Source organism: Osmerus mordax, chromosome 19, assembly GCF_038355195.1.
Source record: "Osmerus mordax isolate fOsmMor3 chromosome 19, fOsmMor3.pri, whole genome shotgun sequence".
Lineage (NCBI taxonomy): Eukaryota > Metazoa > Chordata > Actinopteri > Osmeriformes > Osmeridae > Osmerus > Osmerus mordax.
Window position 1 is genome coordinate 10,412,243 of NC_090068.1, and position 23,821 is coordinate 10,436,063.

Sequence of the window (23,821 nt, forward strand, 5' to 3'; positions counted from 1 at the left end):
GTAATGGTTTGTGTCATTCTTTGAAGAAAAGTCTTTTAAAAAGAAAAACATTGTCCACACCTACCTCTTTGTATCTCATGAAAATGAACACGTACAGTACTGTCTAACAGCCTACTTAGTGAAAACACTGCTCCTTTTTCATTTTTTTTTTATTTCAGTCCAGTTTCCAAACTGCCGTTTTTTTGTTGTTTTACACTCAAGACACAGCCATGCACAATTCATAGTTCAAAAAGTCTATTGCTTCAACCACAATTAAAAATAGCGTATCCAAAATCATTTCACCCCCGTCGCGTTTACCTCCTCCTTTTCCAGAGATGGGGGAAGAGCTGCTGACTATCCAAAGACGGTTCAGCAGTTTACAAACCCAGAGAAGAATAATAATAATTATAGTAATAATTTAAAAAGAAACAATTTTTTTGTCTTTCTTCCAATGTTCTCTTGATACACATTAATAGAGGAATTTTCACACCACTTGTACAGGTTTACACATTCAGAAGGAAGGTACAGGAGAGACCGAGGAGGGGTATCCAGCCAGCGAACTGCGGCTGTCCCAGAGTTCATCTTTGTGCTCATAGTTCAGTTGAGGCCTGTACATGGAGGAGAGGCCCTTGGTCCTGGGGCCTGGACCAGACCTGCGGGGAGGATTTGGGGGAGAGGGGGGACACACAGCAGGTGTGCTCTGGACAGACTGTGTGGTCTGGACACAGAGGGCTGCATTCTCTGACTCTCTGTCCAGAGGGATGAGTGTCTGATAATCCCAAGCAGGAAAGTTCCATCCAGAGGTGAGGAGACTGTGATCCTATTTCTTTTTCCGTTTTTCAGGGTGCAAAACATTTACAAATACATACTGTACCATAGAGCAACCTGAATATGGTCATTTAAGTTAAGCATTTCTGAAAAAAGGGCATTTTTACCTTTTCATATTTACATACATACACACATATCCTAACAATGTTAGCTATTTGGAGATGAAATAACATATTCCCATGCATGAAATCTGTCACATCCTCCTTGAAGTGGACATTCCCAGTCTGCCCTCCATCCTGCACGGTAACACGAAGAGCATATAACTGAGCTGCTAGCTAGCCTATACCTTTCAGTCAAGCTGGAAAACAGGAGTGAGGCATCTAGTGCAGACTGACGTAGCTCTCTCCCTCACACACGCACACCCACACACACACTCACACACTCACACACGCTCACACATGCATGCACGCACACGATCAAAGAATAAACACACACCACACACTCACCCTACACGCGATCAAATCAATAACACGACCCATACCGCACTGTCACTCAGACATGCAGACGCGCCATCTACCGGGGATAGAACTGGAGAGTTCCAGAGTTCAACTCCAGAGCCAGTGGATGGCTTCATGACGTCAGCAGTCAGGAACACCACAGGACGACCAGAGACAAGGGGCTGCTGGAACTACCACTCAGACACTCGTCACACCCAACACAGGGAGTCCTGTCTCCTGCCCACGTGTCTCTCTGACCTGGGTCCCATGTGGCAACATGAACCAGGAGAGGATACCACAGGGACAAGCATGACTAAACTACTAAATACAGAGTCATTGAGACACAGTTATATACAGAGAGAAAGAGAGAGAGAGATAAAAGAGAGAGAGGAATAACTAGATAGAAAGAACTAGAGAGAAAGAGGGAGACAAAGAAACAATGAAAGAAATATATATTTTTAGAACTATTTTTGATATGGGCAGACAGGCGCAAAGTGAAAAGAATAGCTTTCCTCTTGAATATCTATGGTTTTAAATAGTCTTTAAGACGAGTTACAATCATAAAATGGCACTCTGTGATTTAAAAACCTAACCCTGGGCAAATTATTTATATAGCCACCTTCCCCAACTTGCCAAACATCCCCAAAACTCACAGGAACACACACATAGAACAAATTCGACCACACTCCCAAACACAGTACAGGAAACAGTTTTTGCAACATGAAGACACTGAAGTATCCATGGAAGCAGCATCTTCTGCTGGGGGGGGGGGGGGTATGCTGACAAAGACACCATATTAACTAACTGTACACCCTGCATGGACTGAGCAACAGAGGACTTTGTGGACTCACTCAAGGAGAGAGATCATTTGAACAGATGGCTTAACACACTAAACACTAAAGGAATCTGCCATAGACACATAGAGGTAAAATGACAGGTCTCCGATAAAACATGCAAAAGTAAGGCTCAGATGTAAAACAAGTGGTGATATTGGCAAACACTGACAGAGAAGACAAAACGTACAATTTTCTCAAGACCGTTGTTGGCCAACAATCCCCATATAACACGAACACAATGGAGCTGTTCTACATCCCCTCAATGTCAACTGTCTGACTGAATACAGACGGGGTTCATTACTACCTAATCTGAAGTCTTGAACGATGCCTATCACAAGACATGGGCCTTCATTTTCTAAACTTAATTATTAAAAACTATTCTTAAAAATTTGACCTTTAAGTTTTGACTTTGAATCTTGACTCCTAGCCCAGAGCTCCAACAGAAAGGCAGTGGTGATAGATAGCCTGCACTGCAGCCCCAATGCAGCCAATCTCGGTCAACCTCTCAGTTGTAGGCTGTCTGGGAACTTCCACCCAGGAGTGCAAAAGCCATATGGCTGTGATGGATATTCGCTACCTCTCTACATTCCTACTTTTCTTATATTAATACCCCCCCCCAAAAAACACAAACGCACACAAACGCCCGCACATACACACACACACACAGGATCGTCTGCAAAGGATGAGCGGATTGGTTATACAGAGCCAAAGTCATGCAGGTGGTTCCAGAGGCCCAGAGTATGTCTCATGTCTATTGGTCACTGCAGGTGTGTGGCCTGGTTGTGTCTTCTAGAAGGGGCTGGAGGAGAAGAGAGACAAGCTGGACAGTGAAGAAAATACAAGCTCCTAATGCCGCTGTTCTCCCTGCTTCTCTCTCTTGCTCTGTCATTCCTGAAAAAAAAAGTTGTTTTGTCGTAATTTTTCCTTTGTCTTTTTTTCTTTCTTTTTTTTCTCTTCGGGAACCGCACACAAACACACACACGCGCCAGGTGCGCGCTCGCGCATTTCTGACTAACTGCTCCGTGAGTACAGCGAGGAGGACAGGAGGAGGTGGAGCCGGCTCCTGCCTGGATGTGGTTTGTCACTCCTCAGCATGATGCAGGTGTCCGTCCTCGAGCTGCGACCGTCACTCAAACCCCACACACCAGGGAGACAGCGCCGTGTGTGTGTGTGTGTGTGTGTGTGTGTGTGTGTGGCCACACGGCGCCCCCTAGCGGCTGCTGTTCTTAATGGCTTCCTTTGCTGCTACAATCAGGGGGGTCAGACTGGAGAGGGGCTTGGCTAACTTCAGGAAGGAATGCTGCAGGGGGGGGGGAGGGGACGACAAAAAGAGAGGAGGGAGAAACATCAGAGGTAGGCTCTCTTTAAGTTGTCAGTGACCAAGACGGTCGATACAGAGCGGTCATGTCGGGGTTGTGTACCTGGAGGAGCTCCTTGGCCGCGCCTCTGCGGTCCACGTCCATCTCCAGGCAACGGTTGAGGAAGTCCCTGAACACAGACGACAGCCTCTCCGGGTTCTGGAGCTCTGGCGTGCCGTTGGTGGCTATCAGGTACAGAGCCTGAGGAGGGGACAGGAAGTGAGGTCACGGGCCTTCTAACGTAATGCGGATAACATCCAAATGACGTTCAATATCATCTCGCGTGACGGGAGAGAAACTAAAAGGTCTGTTGGAAAGTATCTTTCTTAGTCTTACTCTGAGGGGGTTCTCGTTGAGGTATGGAGGTTCTCCCTCCACCATCTCAATGGCCATGATGCCCAAGGACCAGATGTCCACCTTGGGCCCGTAGGCCTTGCGGGTCACCACCTCTGGAGCCATCCAGTAGGGCGTTCCCACCATGGTGCTGCGCTTGTTCTGCTCCGGGGTGATTTGGGCGCAGAAGCCAAAGTCCGCTGCAAGGAGAGAACCCCCAGACCAGTCAGACCCTCTGCCCCGCTAGGCATCCCCCTCCGAGCCTAACGTACTGTGGATGCCCCAGCACCAAGCCCGCCCCCTGCTGGACACTCACTCAGCTTGACGGAGCCGTCCATCCCCAGAAGGATGTTGTCGCTCTTGATGTCTCTGTGGATCACCTGGTTTGAGTGGAGGAAGTCCAGCGCTTGCAGACACTGTGGAGACAAGCCTGGGTTAAGGGGACAGACCTGAACATGCATCTAAAACAACAACACCACCAATAACATGATCTCTGGGTCTTGTCATCGGGGCTTGACTAGGTTTTGGGTGCCTGTCTCAGTGTGCTGTCTCAGTGTGCTGTGGAGGGCCTGAGAGGCCTTGGTTCGCACCTCTCTGCAGACAGCAGCGATCTGGCCCTCGTCCATGCAGGTCTCGGTCACCACGTCAGTCAGAGAACCTCCGGCCAAATACTCCATCACCACCCACAACTCATCTCCTACCAGGTAACTGTGGAGGAGATGAGGGGGGAGGGGAGCAGGGGTAGAACATAGAGAAGGAGGGAATGGGAAGATGACGTTTGATAGCGTTTGTGTCGCGGTCGTCCAGTTCAGCCATGATGTGATTCTATCATCTCATAGCATGAGACATGAACCTGTCTCAGGTTGAGACATGAACCTGTCTCAGGTTGAGACATGAACCTGTCTCAGGGTGAGACATGAACCTGTCTCAGGTTGAGACATGAACCTGTCTCAGGTTGAGACATGAACCTGTCTTAGGACCATGTATCCAGCTCCAGCAGCTGGCTGCAGGGTGGAGGTGAGAGCTCACCTGTCCAGGTAGTTGACTATGTTGGGGTTCTTGTTTTCCCTCATCACCAGGATCTCATTAATGATGAGTTCCTTCTTAGGCTGCTGCTGCAGGTTCATCTGCTTTATGGCCACCTGGGAACAGAGCGTTAGATATCCACCAGGTGGGGTTAGGGTTCATGGAGAACAGGGATTCCAAAGAGACAGGCACGCAGATACACGTCAGATTTTGAGGAGGCCTTCTAAGGTGACGACAGAAAAGCTAAGTAAAGTCAACTTACTTCCTGGCCGGTGGCAATGTCGATGGCTGTGTACACAGTCCCAGAGGCTCTGCAGAAACAAGGGAAAAAACACCTTAGTTCAACACTGAAAACAGACAACTAAACAAATAAACAACACCAAACCTTGTTCTAGTTGTCTTGCACGGTGAATAATCTTGCTAATAGTTTACACTGCTGGAATAAGTCGGTTTCATGGTCTTAGTTACAGAGAAGTCATTGTTTAGATCTCTTCATGTAACCACTAGAGGGCGATATTGACCACAGACCACAGCTGGGGCTGTGCAGTTGACATCTCTGGGTTTATGCTCTACTGTGTGTAATGGGAGCAATAAAACTGTTAATGACGTGACCTTTGTCTTCCTGGTCTTACAGAGGTCGCAGCCATACCCTTACAAGAAATTTAAGACCAGCAGGTTTGAAGCTGTTTGTTTTGGCACAAGGTCTGTATAACGTTTGTCTTCCTGGTCCACTGTAACAAGCAGCAATCCTCCCCCTTCGTGACTGCAGAGCTGGGTTTGAAGGGGAATGAAAATGCGGAGATGCCCTCTAAAGGAGGCCCGGCATATCTGTTTAGTATGTTAAATGCAGATTAAATTGAATCTTGTCATCATCAGTTTTGGCAAATCTGTCGAGGGTACTGAGGCCTGTGGGCCTGACCGATGATGCCTCTCTCTCTCTCTCTCTCTCTCTCTCTCTCTCTCTCTCTCTCTCTCTCTCTCTCTCTCTCTCTCTCTCTCTTTCTCTCTCTCTGCCATCTAATACCTGGGAGTGCTGGCAGGCACAGCATGGCCCTGGTGACGTTCCCTCCCCCTCTACCCCTGGTGACAGCAGACACTGATCACACCACTGGCTGCAGTCAGAGGTACCTTAGAGGGCCGTGTCGTATTTCTACCTGACTGAAGCACTCTTTGTTTATATTAGTACTCCCATTTCAAGACCAGTTCCAAGGAGGCCTTAACCAGGGACAGACATGCCAACTCTCCGCCTTCTGTTTAATACTCAGTTTAGTATCTGTTCAACCAGAGGTAAACCTTCACCCAGTACTTTGCTCTGATACCACCAAACCTGTACAAATGATCATGATGGTCGATTATAAACAGCTAACCATCGGCCTACACTCTCTTACTTTGCTTTCCTTCTTTCTACCGGTCTCTTTCTTTCCTAACCTTTCCTTCCTCCTTTCCTCCTTTCCTCCTTTCTTTCATTCTTTTTTTCTTTCTCCTAGCCCCCCCCCCCCCCCCCCCCCCCTTCACCCTCCCCCACCTGGACTGTCAGGCTACACGACTGTATTGTCAGAGGCTATGAATAATGAAGCAGTGCTCCTGTTTGATGCGGTCAGCGCTGGCTGAAACAGGCCCAGCCACTGATACCTGTCAGGTGACTCTGGGGGAGGCGTGGAGACAGGTCCATACCGATCTACAGGCTCAAGTGTGGGTGCTTCTCCATGGTTCCTCAGAAGTAATACACTGTATCTGGCAGGGTACTGGATATCAGGGGACTTCTCTGGTAACAAAACCCTCATGGGTCAATAGCAGGGAGGGCTTGAAGAAGCTAAAGCTGTATGGAGATGTAGCTGTGCAGTAGCTTTTGTTTCACAGTGATTGAGGATTGTCTTCGATCAAGGAGTTTATTTTGGTGTGAGAAACAGACTGCAGTTTCTGATACTGGCCCCGGCTCAAGTCTTAGGTGGTGGGGAGATGAGATGTCAAGGCTAATCTCACCCTACGAGAGCGAGAGAGAGCGAGAGATGAAGAGGGAGAAAGAGAGGGGCTGAGCTGATCTGGCGTGTGGCCATGCCAGGATAAAGTTCTCATTTCCTCTCTACTTCTCTTTTCTTTTCCTACTCTTCAAACATTCCTCATTCCCTCTCCCTCTGTCTCTCTCTGGCCTCTGCAGAGGGAGGTTCTCTTTCTCCTGCGCAGGCTGCCCACTCTGCTCCAATAACAGCCATTGAACCGGCAAGTGGATCTGGATTGAAAGTGGACTTACCCCTGTCCTATTTTCTCAAAGCGAGTGTACTTCTTTTTGGGGTCCCCAACACTCACAATGCTCCCTGGAAGAAAACACACATGTTCAGTCTGTGGTTAGTCTGGAGTTTGGCTAAATCAACCATGCAAGATTCTAAATTAGGTCAGTTAGGCAAACGCACACACACACAAAAGCACACACACACAAACACGTGTGCACAAAAATTTCCATTCAGAGGTGAGCTTGCCCTTTTCACTCAGCGATGTGGCCTGCTGGGGGGCCTACATCCTGCAGGTAAATACACTGAGCTCCAGGTGCATGCTGGGAGTTTGGCCGGCCCAGCAGTGCTGATGCTTTTGGATGTGGACATAAGCAGACAGTACAGACAGAGAGAGAGAGAGAGAGAGAGAGAGAGAGAGAGAGAGAGAGAGAGAGAGAGAGAGAGAGAGAGAGAGAGAGAGAGAGAGAGAGAGAGAGAGAGAGAGAGAGAGAGAGAGAAGCATTCGGTCTACGGAGGCCCACTTGGCCGTCCTGAGGCTGTAATCTCAGGCTTATTGAGCAGTCCACACTAATCACTGTTGCAGGATGGCTTTACAGCAGGACAGACTGGGAGCACATCCCACACATACACAGATTCAGGCTATCTAACATCCAGAGGACTTCATGGGTTTTTAAAGAGACATACTCAGTCGCTCCAGAATCTCCTCATCCGTCATCTTGGACTTCTTCCTCTGCCGGTCGGTGTGGCGGTACAGGGTGCTGGACGTGTTGTCCGGCTGGACCTGGGACTCTGGAGGGGTGGTGACCTCCTTCACGGGGGTGGGAGGCTTGGTGGGCTCCATGACGGAGCGCGTGTAGATCTGGAAGGGAGGAGAGGGACTCCATCAGGAGAGGGCAGCAGGGAGACCAGCACTCACGACAGGCCAAGTCAGGTAGTCCGGGGGTTACTACTCAGGGAGCCAAACGCTCGCTCATCGTTAGCTCACACACTCACAGATTTAGTGTGCTCGGGTCTCGGTGCAATGACGGGTGGTGGTTCATCGTCATCATCCTCCTCCTCCTCCTCCTCTTCCTCCTCCTCATCCTCCTCCTCCGACACAGGCGGGGCTATTGGGGGCTCCGATGACGAGGTCTTGGCACCCTGGGGGCCAGAACACAGTGAGAACCAGAACAGCCCCTGAGACAGGCCGCAGTAGCAAGGCTGTGAAGGATACGGAGACTGGAGAGACTTAGACTTATAATAACCCACATTAAGAAGCCTCCAGGGATGAGAGGCAAGAAGTCCTGGTTTCTCTAAGCCTGAATTAAATACAGTCTACTAGTACTTTCTGACTGTATTTACAGTATGGTTCGAGCTGCTTAAAACCAACTTGTATCATTTAATCGTGCTGGTGGATACACATGGGACATAGCAGGATATAAACATGACATTTAGTAACAAGGCAGATTCTGGCTTCAACTACCAGAAGGTCAAAACAGTCAAGAGAATCATCAGAAGTTAAGAGTTTTTTAAACGCTCAAAAAACATTAATAAACACAATATAATAATTCAATAATAACACTGCTACTGAAGAAGGGTAGAGGAAGCTTATGGACATGAATCTTGGTTGAATCCAAAGTTGACTTAGGATGCAGGAGAAGGTTGTGTAAAGGGGAATGAAGTGAGGTTAGTGTACTAACAGGGAGGAACAGGAGCCAGTTGTGCATCAGTACATGAAAGGGGGACTGTGCTACAGGTTATCTGTACCAGGGTATAGCAAGCCCATATGTGTTGTCACTCGATACAGCCTACTTTACTTAGGGAGTGCTCTGACTGGGGAGTAAGGAATTTCACAGGAGAAACCTCACAGCTGAGAGTGAGAGCACATGCCACAGTTTATCTGCAACGTCGGTTCACAGAACTACCCAGATACAAGATGCAGTCTGCCCTGTTGCCATGATACAACCTTACCTCTTCTCACTCCATACTTACAACCTTCAATATTCACTAGTCAAAACATCCCATTGATACTGTAACTTTATTGTGTCACACCTATTGCATGCTCCTGATGGACTCAGGAAATGACTGATGGTGTTTTGGTGCTTTGTTTAACTGAAGTACCATTGTCTGGGACCATGCTGAGGTCCATCCTAGGGGTGAGAAGATGGCCGTGTCTGGGCCCACTGGGGCTCACGGGGCCCCTCAGTGGAAACAGGAAAGAACTCCTCCACTTCCAGTCTTGGCATGCAGACTATGATGTCATGATTAGCCAGATGTGTTTAAATAAGGCAGCATATCTGAGTGGTGGCCAGCTGTCTGGGCTGGGGCCATCGCTAGCTCCCCGGTCGGCCATGCAGGGACTCAGACCTCCCTCTCCTCAGGACGATCTGCTCACTGAGCAGGGGCTGCTAACATAAGGGCTGCTAACATGGGCCGACCTCAGATAAACAGATCGGGTGACTCTGGGATTCCATAGTATGGAGCTGAAGAAGACAGTAGAACAGGAAGGGTTGCTTTGTTGGGGTTTTCCAGAGCCATGAGGAGGTTATCTGGGGCGCTGATGGAGTTGAGCACATACTGGCTACGTGGGTCACGAACGGGGTGAGGAACATGGCGTCATACATGCAGGAAATTGACAATCATCACAACCCTTTTTGGTACGTTCCCCTGCCTTGTCGTTAGAAGGACGGGCCTGTTTCGAAGATGTCTCGCATCTACATTCTGTAATTTGGAAGTTAATCACACCCAATCAAATTCCCCCCCCCCAATAAAACGTGTAATACAGAGAGTGATGATGTCTCTAAAATCGTTCAAATCAAACATTTAGCAGATGAGAAGTATGGGTCCTTCCCATCGAACCTTCAGCAGTGCCTGGACAGCTGATCAGATCTGGCATCAAGAAGACTAGAGGATCAAACGGGTTCAAATTTAGCGGCAGCCAATGCGGAGCGACAGCAATGTGGAAAGTAATATGGAGGAATTACCTTGTCAAATAATGCGCTGCAGGTTCTAAGGCTGACAGGAGGCCCAGACGACAGCAGTCGGTTCTGAATGTGGAGGTTGAAAACGGGAGGATTTACTCGACATGAACCCACACAACAGTTCAGAGCACATGGGACTGGAGGAGGGGGGTGGGGGGGAGGGGGGAGGGGGCCGAGGGCAGGGGACCGATACTAAGGGATGGAGGCGGGCTTCTAGTATTGTCATCGTCCTGCCTTTGTGCGTCGGAACTCCTCACGTACAATGTCGTCTGAGGAGGGATGCATGATGGGTAAGGATGAACTTCTTAGAAAAGACCAATCATGCTGGGAGGACTCAGCGCAGATGACCTGACCTTGCTGTTGATGTGGAGAATGCAAGGTGATCAATGCAGTAATGTGATAGAATCCCAATAAGAGTTTTGCTCTACTATGAGTCCCTCCTGTCGCCTCTATCATGGAAGGGGCCTGCCTTACCAGGTCCCTCAATGATCTTCAGACCAGACTTTTCCTGTGATGAACGGCTGAGGAGTGGTATGTTTGGACTTAACCTCTGCTTTTATCAGGTGGTTTATTGCCGAGGTTGGTTCACTGATAGCTTGGGGTGATGATTAGACTCAGAGTCAAGTCTGGCTTTAAACACAGTGTGTGTGTGTGTGTGTGTGTGTGTGTGTGTGTGTGTGTGTGTGTGTGTGTGTGTGTGTGTGTCCGGGCGCATGTGTGTGACAGCCAGCAACTTCTAAGAAACATACTAGAAATTATAGATTGGTCAACAGAACTTTGACCAACAAAATAAAACCGACAAAACTGAAGGTTTAAAGGTCTATTTCTCTCCTTCAGCTCCGTTCAGGAGCAGCAACATGAGCAAAACTGTCCACTCAATCCAGCAAACACATGACAGAAAACCTAGAATGTGTTTCATGAGAAGCCACTAAGTCAGAAAACACATCATAAAATAAACCTTTCAATCTTTTACTGTCCCCTGACTTCAAGGCACAAGCTGATGACTTCATATCTTATCTAAAGTCACTTACCTGTCCAATTACCATATGCTAAATTATTACATATACCTATTTGTGAGAAAATGTAATCACTTGTATAAAGACTAACTTCTTAACCCCTGTCCTGATGGGATCAATGAGTGACTATTAGGGTTTAACAGTATAACATCTGTAATATGATGTTCTGAAATTGAACAATCATATTAATCATCGCGGGTCATAGAGTAGTCACAAAGCTAATTTACAAGGAAAAGTTTTGAAAAGCTCATCTGGTCATGTGAGGTCAAGACAGAAGATGATTGAGCACCCAGTCTAGATTCTAACTCCTCATACAGCAGTACCTACAGAACCGGAGACAGAGAGAGACAGAGAGAGACAGACAGCTCTCCCAACAGATGCTCTCTACTAATTGATTATTCAGACCTTCCTGAAAACACTCTTACTGGTGTACTGCAGGTGAAAGCCATCACGGCGCCAACGCAGCATTTACTGTGCATGATGCACACCGCACGATGTACAGAAATGTCCTTTCTACGTAAAGCTGAAAGCTTAAAAATGCAATCGAATTAGGTAGCGCGAGAGGTTCGTTTTCAAAGTTAACTCTGCTGCATGTCAAACAGTACGATTACTATTTGTGTTCTTTAACTTCAAAGCAGCTCCTTGGAAATCTGACTACTATGTGATGAACGAGGACTTACTAAAAGGAAAGGAGGTTTGAAGTGAATCGGTACTTACCAGAGTGTTGGCAGCTATGTATCCATGTGCTGATTTGTCTGAAACAGAAAAGGATTGTCACAAGTCATCTTCCACACAGTAACCACAGAGCAAGGCGTCACAGATATTGTATCGATCCAAGCTGTTGCTTAGAGGTGCGTGTCGGTTGCTGTTGAACTTGAGGGGGCATCCTAGCCTTGGTATGTGGTTGTGTACCTCCAGACGTGAAGCTCATGTACTTCTGGTTGTTGACGGTCTCTTTGGAGTCGTAGAACTTGAGAACATCCAGGACGGCCTGAGGGTTCTTCTTTTGCTCCAGCTTGGTGATGTTGGAGGTCTGGAGGAGTCTCGCCCACTGCTCCGGAATGCCCTGGGTGAGAGGAGGAAAGCCCATGGTCAAATGCAGTCCAAGTGCAGGTCTGAGGGAAGATGCAGTAGGTGAATGAGGGGTATACTAACAGTGAACTCTCCTGTTACAGCATCAAAGCCCACATGGATAGTGTGCTCAAAGTCGGAGGGCAGGGATATCTCTGGACGTTCCTTTTCCTTCTTCTTGTTTGCTGATGGAGGTAAACAAAAGAGTAATCAGGTGTGACACTGAGGAAACAGTCTGATGTTGTCAGTGGAGCCAGAGAGTGGTTTAGCCTATTCTATTCGGGCTCCGTCTGTCCTCCAGGTTCTGTGTGGAGGGTGAAGCGGAGGCGTGTACTCACTTTTGTCTCCCCCAGGGAAGATGGAGCGCAGGCGGACCTTCTTGTTCTTCTCTTCGGGAGCCATTGGGAGTGGTTTGGAGGCGTGATTCAACAACGAAGAGTCTCGGGAACTACTGTTCATTCTCAAGGGGGGGGCTGGTGGTTTCTCTTCAATATCGACACTATCGGACATCTTTAGTAGCACTCACAATGTCCTGGGAAGGAGAGGCGAAAGAGAGGTGTTAGGCATCGACTGGGAGGTTAGAGAGAGGAGAGGGAGAGGCAGAGGCAGGGAGACAAGCGAGAGAGAGACATGGAGGCCGGAGGGAAGCAAAGCCAAAGCAGGCTCTCTCTCTCTCTCCTGAGATATCAAAATAAGCAGATGTACATTTCTCACTGTGCCACACCGCAGGTTTCCTTTACATCAACAACCACTCTCCTACCACGGAGGGAAGATTAAAAGAATTTGTATTATCCGAAAGGTTATTGCCTCTTCAAGGCAACTTACAAAATGGGATCTCGGTTACATTCTTGGATTTCAGCTCGGTAACAAACTTAACACAGATGTGTGTGGAGATGTCAGAAGTTCACCCAAAGCTCCATTCCTCTGGGTGCAGGCCCAGTTCTCGGTGGGATGGCCCCCCCCTCTCCCCCCAGAGTGAGGCAGTTTGGCCCGATAAGCAGCATGAGCAGAGGTCAGTGTGTCTAAATCTCCAGGGGCCACAAGGAGGGCCCTCTCTGGGCACCAGGGGGGCACAAGATCCCTTAATCTGCCTCTGCTTAAACCTACAATTTCCTGCCGTATCTGGACTCTCAGGCTTCCTAATCTGCTTCCTGAAGGACGTCTTCTGTGTTGAGGAAATGGTGTTTGATGTCTCGTGCGTGTCGTGAAAGAAACAATCCAATCATAAGACCACTGACTGGGGGGGAAATTATGCCCATAAAACTGCTGAAATTTAGATCTGAATGAGCCCATCCAACTACCACTGAGCAGTTTCTAAAACTTAACTTGGCTTTGCTGCAATCTATTAGAAATGGTGCTTAAAAATGCTCATAAAAATAAGTATTGTGGAGCAACAGAAATTAGCAAACTGTTTTTCCTCTACCTCCCATGACTTTAGACCTTGTTTGTAACTGAAATTCTCTGTGTTGTTTTGTTGTTGACAGTCTACTTCTCTGGGGTTCAATACAGTTCATTCAATTCAATATTCTTCCTGTCAGCTCAGTTTAATGCGCTCCTGATTTGTATAATGGTGTAACATGATAGTCAGACCCAACCAAGCATCCACAGACGCTTACAGTTACAGTTATCGACACTCCCTGTTGAAAAGAAACACTGACAGTCTAATCAATCAATAGGCCTGCTTACGTAAGCCATGAAACAGCTGGTTTCAACACATGGGTTCACCATGGCCTGGCCTTGATTGAACTGCTTTGGCTCAGGGTTCTTACCAGGTAAGGCACTGACGTACTGGCTACTTGTTGACAGCGTACAGTAGATAGTGGGTGGGGCTGAGGTTTGACGGCAAAGATCATTTAGGCACCAGGTTAGGGCCCAGGTTGGGAATCGGGTTATTTGCCGAGGTAAGGCCTATGGCCTAGGTCAGGGCCCAGGGGCCCAGGGACTGGGGCTGCAATGGAGCATAGTAAAGGTGGATGTTTCTCTTCCCTGTCTTGTTATTGCAGCTGCAAGCTTTTGGGAGGATCTCCTGGAGCATCAGGAGCAGAGTAATATAATGAGAGAGACAGGGTCATGGGCTGAACTACATAGCAAACAATGGGCCCTGTAGAGGCATCTAGTCCAAGAGTCAAACCTTGAGCTTGCAGCCAAGTCCTAGTTAGGATCTCCAAGTACAGTCAGAGTGCTGGCCTCTTATGAAAAATGGAGAGAGGGCGATGCTCAGACCTCCATGGAATCTGTCCACTTAGATATGTCTCCGTAAAAGACACCACACTAACAATCTCCTGGACTTTTCCGCGCTCTGGATTGAGATGATAAGTTGCAGAGTTCGAGCTGGAGTTCAATTAAAGTAATTGCTACTCGCATGTAAACAAGTAAATGTCAATGAAGCGCAGCCCTCAGGATGACAGCATGCTGTGCAGGGGAGGGGAGCTAACGAGCTGCCCGGTCTTAGAGCCGCACAATTGATGGTTATGTTTGAGTGGGCTATAGGCTACATATTAGCATCTCCCACCCCCTCCTCTCATCCTCTCTTCCCTTCATTGTGGCCTGCCTCCATCTCAGTTTCTTTTCACTGCCAATGCCCCCCCCCCAACTCCCTCCTCACTCCCCAGGCCATGTGATGTACAGGCCAGTTTCAGAACCAGGGCAGCCAGGAAGCCCTTCTGAGTGGAGACCTACATTAGCAAACAAAGACCCCCGGCAAAGGAACCACTCCTGTACCACCTCTTTCTCTTTGCTGTCTTGCCCTAACCACTCCAAGATGGCATTGGAAGTGGATGTGAGTGTAAGACAGAAATACCCCCCACTACTATATAGGAGTGTGTGGTCCATTTGCTGCCATTTCTATGCAAACATAAACTGTATTATTTGAGATGTACTGTGATTTGGTGTGTAGATGATTGCGGGGGTTTTGGGTGTGTACTGGATGTATGAATAAGATCACGTAGGAGTGAGTTTGTTCCCTCCTCTGTATGGAAAAGGTGCACTTTTCAGATTTTATCGGGTCATTCCCATGAAAATCCAGTAAATCACATCTGGGAGTGCAGGAGAGAGATGATTCAACACTGGTGTGGAGAGATGGGTCAACTCCTCTCCATAAGAGGACATGCAGCACAGTGTGGGAGTGAGACTGAGTGTGTGTGTGTTGTCAATGATAAGACACATGAGAGGTTTAGTGCCTCGGACTGAAATAGTCTTCATTGCTAGCCTCCCTCCCACACAATGCTAGTTCCTGCTGTTGTATGGGCGTGGGGAGTTACACTGTATCAACGGCATCTGAAGCAGTTTTTCTGGATATACCTGAACACACCTAATCTCTTATTCTTTTTACCTTCTGCTGCCCGGTCAACCAAGCAAGCACAGACAGCTTTTCTCACTTTCACCAAATGGTAATTATGCGGCTTGATACTAAACTGGAACATCAGGCGAGCATAGGCACATGGTCAGAATGTTGTCGGAGGTCACTGCGGAGCGCAATCCACAAATCAATGGTTGTATAACCGTCTCCCAAAGTAAGGAGAAGATCAACACTTCAAGCATGGAGATCAGGAACGCCACACTCAGTGATGTACTGTACGCAGCAATGTAAACAAATTACGAATTTGTAAACAAACCCGTGGATGCATACATTTGTATTGCAGTACATCAAGCCGTAAGCAAGTGTTATTTGGATGGGAAATCGAAGCGTCTGCTAAATGACTAAATGTAACTCAGGCCACACCTGCACACATTTACATTACGTCATTTAGCAGACTCTCTTATCCAGAGCGACTTACAGTAAGTACAGGGACATTCCCCCCCCGAGGCAAGTAGGGTGAAGTGCCTTGCCCAAGGACACAACGTCATTTGCACGGCCAGGAATCGAACCGGCAACCTTCTCATTAATAGCCCAATCCCCTAACCGTTCAGCCATCTGACTCCGCAACTGGTGACTGGCAATGGGCTCTGGCACTCAGAAACAGCCCCAGTCTGAACGAGCACCTGCCAGCATGAATACAAACATTCCAGACAGACAAGCAATCCCCCTCAGTGAGCACGCACTGCAAGCAGAGAGGAGATGCAGAGGTAGGGGGGAGGGCGTAAACACACTGGGGGGGCAGAGACGAGGTGTCCTGCTGGTGTCGTGTCCACTGTCGGGCTGTCTGCGTTTGGCCTGCGGGAAATGTGTCTCCCTCGTCCCAGGGCGTGGCGCAGGGCGTGGCGCAGGGCGTGGCGCAGGGCGTGGCGCAGGGCGTGGCGCAGGGCGTGGCGCAGGGCGTGGCTCCCCTCGGCTGGTCATCTGATGGATGGATGCTGCAGGACTGCTGAGTGGTCAGCTTCCTCAGGGACCGCTAAAGATGGCCGCCCCACGGGCGCCCAGACAATCCTTAGCATTCAGTGTAGCATAAAACATTGACCTATTTACTGGGTAGACAGGCAAGCAGGCAGGCAGGCAGGCAAACCCTCAGCTGCGACGTGTATTTTCACTGTTTACACAGGGGTGAAGGTAGTGACGCTTCAGCAGGAAAACTGCTTCACTCCAGCAGGAGGATCTCACCCTCTTATCCATTGATAAATACCGCGCAGGGTTTTCGATTGGAATATTGCACTGAACAACCTACGCCGCCTGTAAAACAATATCGTGTCGCCTACCGCTAGCTGTGAAAACAGGCGGAAAAGTGAAATGGGAGACGTGAGAATGGAGATACTGAGCTTTACATGCAAACGGGGCCTAAATGGTCGTCACTCTCCTTGCTTGGCTGAGCTGGGATCACAGGAATGTGACATCTTGACAGAAATGGGATTTTACACTTTTCATAAAAAGCAGAGAGAGAGAGAGAGAGAGAGAGAGAGAGAGAGAGAGAGAGAGAGAGAGAGAGAGAGAGGAGAGGGAGAGAGAGAGAGAGAGAGAGAGAGAGAGAGAGAGAGAGAGGGAGAGAGAGAGAGACAGGAGAGAGAGAGAGAGAGAGAGAGAGAGAGAGAGAGAGAGAGAGAGAGACAGAGAGAGAGAGAGAGAGAGAGACAGAGAGAGAGAGAGAGAGAGACAGAGACAGAGACAGAGACAGAGACAGAGACAGAGACAGAGACAGAGAGAGAGAGACAGAGACAGAGACAGAGACAGAGACAGAGAGAGAGAGCGCCCACTCACCTCTGCCTGCTGCCAGAGCATCGCCCACCTAACCTAGAAATTACTGGGGCTCTTTTCCCATTTCTCTTCCATAAACTATTAATATATCCACGAAGAGCTGGATTTTTCTCTGCTCTTTGGCGCTGATCAAACATTAATGCTGGATTTGCAGCATTAATGGTCTGGGGCTGGGGGGGCCGGGGGGGCCGGGGGCCGGGGAGGGCCCGATGACGGCCCTGGGAATGGGGAGGGCTGGAGATGGCCTCTCTCCCCTGATCAGGCCAGCGTCTGGGTCTGGTTCTGTGGCTCAGGTTGGTATCAGCCCTGTCTCTGCCTGGGAAGCAGGTTAGTTATCGGTTTTCTCTGCACCTTACACAGAAACATTGTAAGTTGGTAGACCGACACCTCTCGCACGAAGTTCAGTCTTTGCCGTGTCCTGCAGTGGTTGGTTTTACACTGGAATATGTGAGAGAGAAAACCAGCAGAACGAGCCCAGATGAAATCTAGCTAGCTTCAAATCGTCTGTTTGTAGTCCTCTGTGGAGATTGTATGATAAGTCCTCTATCACGTTTTCTAGGTTAGCGTGGCTCTGAAGCACACTGGAGGACAGCTCACACCAAAACTTAGCTATGTCAGTAGGCTAGCTAAAATAGACACACACACCAGACATGCACACACCAATCACACCCAACCCAAAGCAGAACCCTCCCCCACACAGGGCCTGATCAGAGCAGATGTCTTCTCCTCGCAGCCCAAACCCTCACCTCTCGCGCGATTTCCCTTTCAAGGTCACCACGGAAACAAGGCTTCCTCTGAGAGTCGAACAGCAGATGTCATGGAAGGAATGAAAAGATTATTTTACCTCCTTTTTTGCCTCAGAGAGAGAAGGGGGGGTAGTAAGGGGGCTGAGGGAAAGAGAGAGAAAAGGCAGAGAGAGTCTTGAGTAGAGTTGAAAACAAGAGCTCTCTTTGACAGCCACACAGACAATGGAGCACATGTCACAAGATAGACAACTTCAAAAGTGCATGAGGTCATCACTGCTCACTCAATGTTTACAACTTTCATCTCTGCCGTGTAACTGTTACTCAGATTTGTTAATTAAAGATTATAAACAACAGATGTACAATCAAATTTACCTCGTTAGTCAGTGTGATCTGTGAACTTGGGGGGGGGGGAGGGGAACGAATCTCGTAATGAGTTCCCAAGTGAATTCCCCTAGAATTCCCCGAGACAAAAACTGAGACAGATATTGTAACGGATGATTCACTTCATGTGATTCTGATTCTGTCCCATCTATCTGTCAGCATGTGATGTGGCTTAGTTCCTAGAGGCACCACGTTTCTGAGCTGGCCCCCTCCTCCAAGTGGAGCCAATCTGCTTTGCATACAGCCGGTAGCCCATGGTAAAGTTCATGAATGAGATAACCAACTGGAGATCTGCAGCTCAGAACAGGTGACAGGTGGGCCATGGTGTGTGTGTGTGTGTGTGTACAATTCAGCCTTTCTTGGAGGGCTCTCAGATGCTATTGAAGCCCAAGGTCACTTAATACAAACCAAGCGACTACCTCGTCAATCATAACTGGTCAGGTTAATATGATACCGTTATCTCTGCTGTGTGACAATTTTCACTTGATTAAAAGTATCTTTATATTTCAAATGGTAGGATGTAGTGTAGACTTATGAAGATCTATGACAATGACCTGTACTGACCACAAACACAGTCATGATTATGATCTTTTTATGTAAACGGAAATGATCAAGTAAGCATAACTGGAACACACCCAAGTATACATTTCCATAAATGCGCCATATTCACAGGAAGTCTTTATCCTCTCACCAATATCCATCTAACATCTATCTTTGCAATACTGCTCTGTTTTGGGACATAAAACACTGTGTGTGCGTGCGTGTGTGTGTGTGTGTTGTGTGCGTGCGTGTGTGTGTGTAGGTGTGTTGTGTGCGTGTGTGTGTGTGTAGGTGTGTTGTGTGCGTGTGTGTGTGTGTAGGTGTGTTGTGTGCGTGCGTGTGTGTGTAGATGTGTTGTGTGTGTGTGTGCGTTCGCATACAGGTCTCTCTCAAACTCTACTGGTGTGAATTCAGCCCGTCTCCTCCTCTGTCATTGGAGGGAACAGTGTCATCACCCCCGGCTCATTGGCTGTCATCAGTTTTCTTGAGACGACCCATCCCAAGACAATACTGAACCGCCAGAAATAACAACACTGGAAAATGAAACGCTCCGGTAGATGAGATGATACTTTGTCTTGAATATTTCACCTGCGGTATTTTGATACCATGCCCAGAGTGACTGATGATGACAGAACTCCTAAACCGCAGTTTAAAAAATGTGTGCAAACATGCTTAGTACTAGTGCTCGTGCAAACATGCTTAGTACTATCGTAATCGTAAAATGTAAGTGTTTGTAATTGGGTCGCGACAACTTGAGCTGTGTCAATATAAACAGTTGTGTTTTTGTTGTGGGCTCCTTCTATTATTAGGTGTGGTACTATATCAGGCATAAATGAAAGTAGGTCTTGCGGAGTGGGCCTCGGGCTAGCGGCAGTCTTTCCTTCTCTTCTGAGCCATTGTAGTCCGTCAAGGCGGGCAGACGTGCTGCCTGCTATACTGGAACAGATGGGAGACAGATCCTTCATTAACCCCATACTGTCAATGGTCACTACGTTTCTCTGTCAGCATCTCACTGCCACCAGAACTCTCCATAATGCCATCATAGCGGGGAAAGAAATACTTAGAGATTTAAAGTAGAAAATGAAGCCTTTGAGAAGCAGGTCTAAGTGGTGCCTGTGTTGCCTTGGGCTGGGCCTTTTTATACTGCTGGCTGGTGACAGACACTTTCTGAAACAGCTGAACGGCATTAGAATATAGAGGGATACCCAAGTCAAAGAAATTACAAACAGCCAAACGTCACAACCGGTAGCTCATCAGGCTTCACTTACTGCACAGACACATCCAAAGCACGCTTTACAACAACTTAACACTCCCAACCTCAAAGATTAAGGGAGTTGTGTCAATGTGTCAGTGTGTGAGTGTTTGCCCCTACCCCCCCCTCTCTCTATCTCACTCCCTTATTCTCTCTCTCTCTCCCTTCTCCCCCCCTCCCTTTGCACCCTTCCCTTAGTGAGGCAAAATGGCCAGATGGCTCCCAATCCTCCATGCTAATCCACTGTACACAGACTGTAGGTCTGACAGCACCTAACAGTGCAGACTGCAGCTCTGGAGCAATAGCCAGTCATGTCAACAAGCCTGCTACGCGGTAGGACAGCCTTACTGTACCACTGAGCCTTCTACTAGGGCTCAACTAGCATCTGAAGACTATGCATGTTACCTCAAAACAGATGGAAAAACCAATTTATCTGCAATATCGTATTTCGGCCAGGCTGGAGACTGAGACTAGATTCAGGGTCTCCTGGAGCTTTTGTTAGCTGCTGGCTGGGGTGATGTAAGAGAACTCCGGTGTGTTGAGTTACTCTGAACAACAAGGCACAGCACCACTGCACACCAACAGACCCAGCCAGCCAGCCTGCCAGCCAGCAAACCAGCCAGCCTGCCAGCAAATCAGCCAGACTGCCTGCTAGTCAGACAGACAGACAAGCAGGCAACCAGACCGACCGACAGACAGACAGACCTGCATGGTGAACCTGCAGACAAGCAGCACATGAGAAAACACTGTCTGTATTCCACCATCACAAGCTCACTAACATACAACACTCTTGTTCCAGTCTTCATGCTTCTTTCATACTGGAAAGACAATCAAAGATTCAGTGGTAACCGTGGCCACCACTGCTGCAGTCCAAATCATGCCCTCTGTGTGCTCATCAGACAGGAAACTGAATTAGTGCTGTCCTAAATCACATGAGGAGCATATGTAACAGATCTGGTCAGTCACACTTGGAGATCTAAGGACACTCATTGGTTTGAGACGAGCTAACTCATCTGAACCCTGACTGTCACTATACCCAGCCTGCAAAGACCTAGTGTGTGTATGTACTTTTCACCCCAAATATACATCTACTGTATGTGTATTCAAAGTGAGTCTGGACGCTGCTATTCGCGGGCTCAGAGCAGACAGTCAGTGGGTTCTTCCTCAGAGTGGCCATCCATGCATGTCCCTCCACCCCACAGAGGCAACCTCCTGTGGGGATAAGCCTCAGCACCACTGGGTTACCCTCAATAACGACAGCCCTCCCTCACACACACACGCACACACACAGACACACACACACAGACACACAATAGACACACACAAATGTGTGCTTACCCACAAGTGCACACACACACATACAGACACACACATACAGACACACACAGATAATTCCTCTCTTCTCAGAAGGGAGGGGATAGTTTTGGATGACACCCAGGTTCAAACAGCTCTCCTGTGCTGTAACGTCTGAGACAACAAGCCTGCTAACCTCAGCTTTCGAAGCCACGACAAAAATCTATAAAACTGTTGCTTGCGTGAATTATATAATGATGTATGTATGGGCTCAGGACAAGCCCGTTTTTCTGATTCCACTTTGACCTCGAGTTCTCTGAATGGGCCGGCCTGTTCTTAGCTGGCAGGTGAGAGGTCTGATGTCTGAGCAGAGGAGAAGTCATGTGTCCAGTCAGTCATCCACACAACCAACAGTGATCCACAGTTAGTCAGACACAGCTCTCTGCGCTCATCAGATGCTGTCATCACCAACACGTTACCTCTACTTCAGTTCTTTTTGTTTTAGTTTTTTTTTTTTGCTTCTACCCATCAAAACACTGTCTGTCTGTCACCCAGCAACAAGCTAAGGACCGATGAATTGTGTTCACTTGCGACTGATGGCGGGATAGATGGACGGATATTGAACGAATGATTATGTATTCCTCATGCACTCCCAGCTCTCCCGGGGTCGAGCACCTGCCCCATCCCCCATTCCCCTTCCCCCAACCCTCCATCTCCTCATCCTCCCTCCACCATCGTCACCCTAACTACCCAGAATCCTCCTCTCTCACTAGCCAATCCGGACTGCAGGCCTCCCACCAGGCCTTGGCCCTCCCTCCAGGAACAGGGGAGAATCTCTCACCTTGCTCTCCAGCTCTGCCCCAACTGGCCCTGCACAATATAACGCAAAAGAACCGAGGCCAGTGATGGGAAAGGGAGCTGACCCACCACCCAGCTTCACTGAGACAGAATCGCTCAGTCTCCACCCCCATCCCCATCGCAGTCAGGTGACCAGACACTGTAGATCTCCCTGACGCTACAGCTGGCAGGGCGGCCATGAAAGAGCCAGGCTCCACAGACCCGTCTAACAGCCATGACACAGACCTTCGTCTCTGTGCTCTGAGAGAGAGAAAGAAAATCAATCATCCCATATAAAACCCTCCCCAGAAGCAAAACCCCGGCGCAGAGACAGAGCAGAGAGATAACAAAGGGCCGTCCCTGAGCACATATCAAGCATCCATCACTCCCCATCCACGGCGCGCACAGCTCAGATCCATCCGCTAGCCTCTTCATCCACCCAAAACAGCGTTGCCTCTTTTTTGGTGACTGTGTAGCTCCTGCTGCTTCTATTCTACAGAGCCGACACACACACACACACGACACTCTCCCAGCCCACCGATCACAGCTTTGAACATCAACAAACATGCTTTTTGTGACAAGACAAGACAAGGGGGAGGGGGGGGGGGGGGCATCAAACCTAGGGAGAGACGGGGTGGGGTGAGGGGGGGGGGGAGCTGATAAGACTGAGCTGGCCAGCTACCGCATCTACCGTCCTTCCGCTGATGCAGGCATCCATTTCCCAATATGTACAACAGTGAGAACGCCGATCAAAACAGCTGCCTACTCCTCCTCCTCCTCTTCAGCAAGGCAGAATGCAGAGAGGAAGAGAAAAAGGCTACAAAGCACCCCCCACATACACAGCCCTCCTCCCTCCCTCCCTCCCTCTCTCTCTCTCTCTCTCTCTCTCTCCCTCAACCACATCACCGATTACAAACACAGAGAGGATTACCTGAAATATGTCTTGACATTCTCTTTCTTGGTGTGTCGCCTTTGGATCCAGTATTCTGGTAGGTTCATCCTCAAATGTGCAGTCCTATTGACAGTTTACAGGCAGGATTGCCATTCTCTTGTCAGACCGGTTCCTGACCCCAAACTCAGGCTTGCTCGGTAGGCTGGATGCTTCACTGGCTGCTCGCTGTTCCCTAGCCCATGATGTCATCCACCCGGTGCAGCTCATTGGTGGAAAGGCGGCATGCTAATGAAGCTAGCAGCTCTGGGGGAGGAGGAGGGATCTAGGCAGGCTGAGTTGATCTTTTGTTTGACAGACCAAACCTGCTGAGCAAGAACCAGAGGAGGGAGGGCGGAATATGTTTTTTCTTTTTATCTTTAATCATTCTTTTAGAATAATAAAACTTCCGCTTAAAAAAAAAATAGTCTTTATCTTTGTATTTTTTTTGTCTGTACATCTTTTAGATCTCGTGTATGAATGTCAAGTAACAAATATACCCCAAAATAAATAAAGCTTCATATGCATTTGTGTACCTTGTAGGAGATTGTATTTTTATTACCAAAGCTACAGAAAAGCATATTATACTAACCATGAAATAGTTAACTACAAAGCAATTTCACTGTATAAGTATAGGATTGTTT

At 48.4% G+C, this 23,821-nt stretch overlaps 1 protein-coding gene across 2 annotated transcripts; it reads right to left on the bottom strand.

Annotated features, from left to right (window-relative positions):
* Nucleotides 1–54: 54 nt before the first annotated feature.
* On the bottom strand, nucleotides 55–23,316 carry LOC136963305 (serine/threonine-protein kinase PAK 3). 2 transcript variants are annotated; one of them, XM_067257400.1, is made up of 16 exons: nucleotides 23,181–23,316; nucleotides 12,414–12,607; nucleotides 12,160–12,260; nucleotides 11,917–12,070; nucleotides 11,722–11,759; nucleotides 9,992–10,054; nucleotides 8,022–8,168; nucleotides 7,713–7,887; nucleotides 7,049–7,112; nucleotides 5,060–5,108; nucleotides 4,801–4,913; nucleotides 4,362–4,479; nucleotides 4,088–4,187; nucleotides 3,775–3,971; nucleotides 3,502–3,639; nucleotides 55–3,380 (listed from the first exon to the last, which is right to left on the bottom strand). In XM_067257400.1, exons 2-16 carry the CDS (start codon nucleotides 12,583–12,585, stop codon nucleotides 3,291–3,293), a joined length of 1,719 nt encoding a protein of 572 aa, XP_067113501.1. In that variant the 5' UTR covers nucleotides 12,586–12,607; nucleotides 23,181–23,316; the 3' UTR covers nucleotides 55–3,290. The 2 variants fall into 2 exon arrangements, with proteins under 2 accessions (XP_067113501.1, XP_067113502.1); XM_067257401.1 differs by lacking the exon at nucleotides 9,992–10,054.
* Nucleotides 23,317–23,821: the final 505 nt, after the last annotated feature.

Coding starts and splice junctions, on each gene's coding strand:
- LOC136963305 (XM_067257400.1), bottom strand. CDS start 12,585: ATGTCCGATAGTGTCGATATTGAAGAGAAACCACCAGCCCCCCCCTTG. Junction 12,071..12,159: donor CTGTAACAGGAGAGTTCACT/GTTAGTATACCC, acceptor CCTCTCACCCAG/GGCATTCCGGAGCAGTGGGC. Junction 8,169..9,991: donor GCAGCGCATTATTTGACAAG/GTAATTCCTCCA, acceptor TCTGGCCCCCAG/GGTGCCAAGACCTCGTCATC.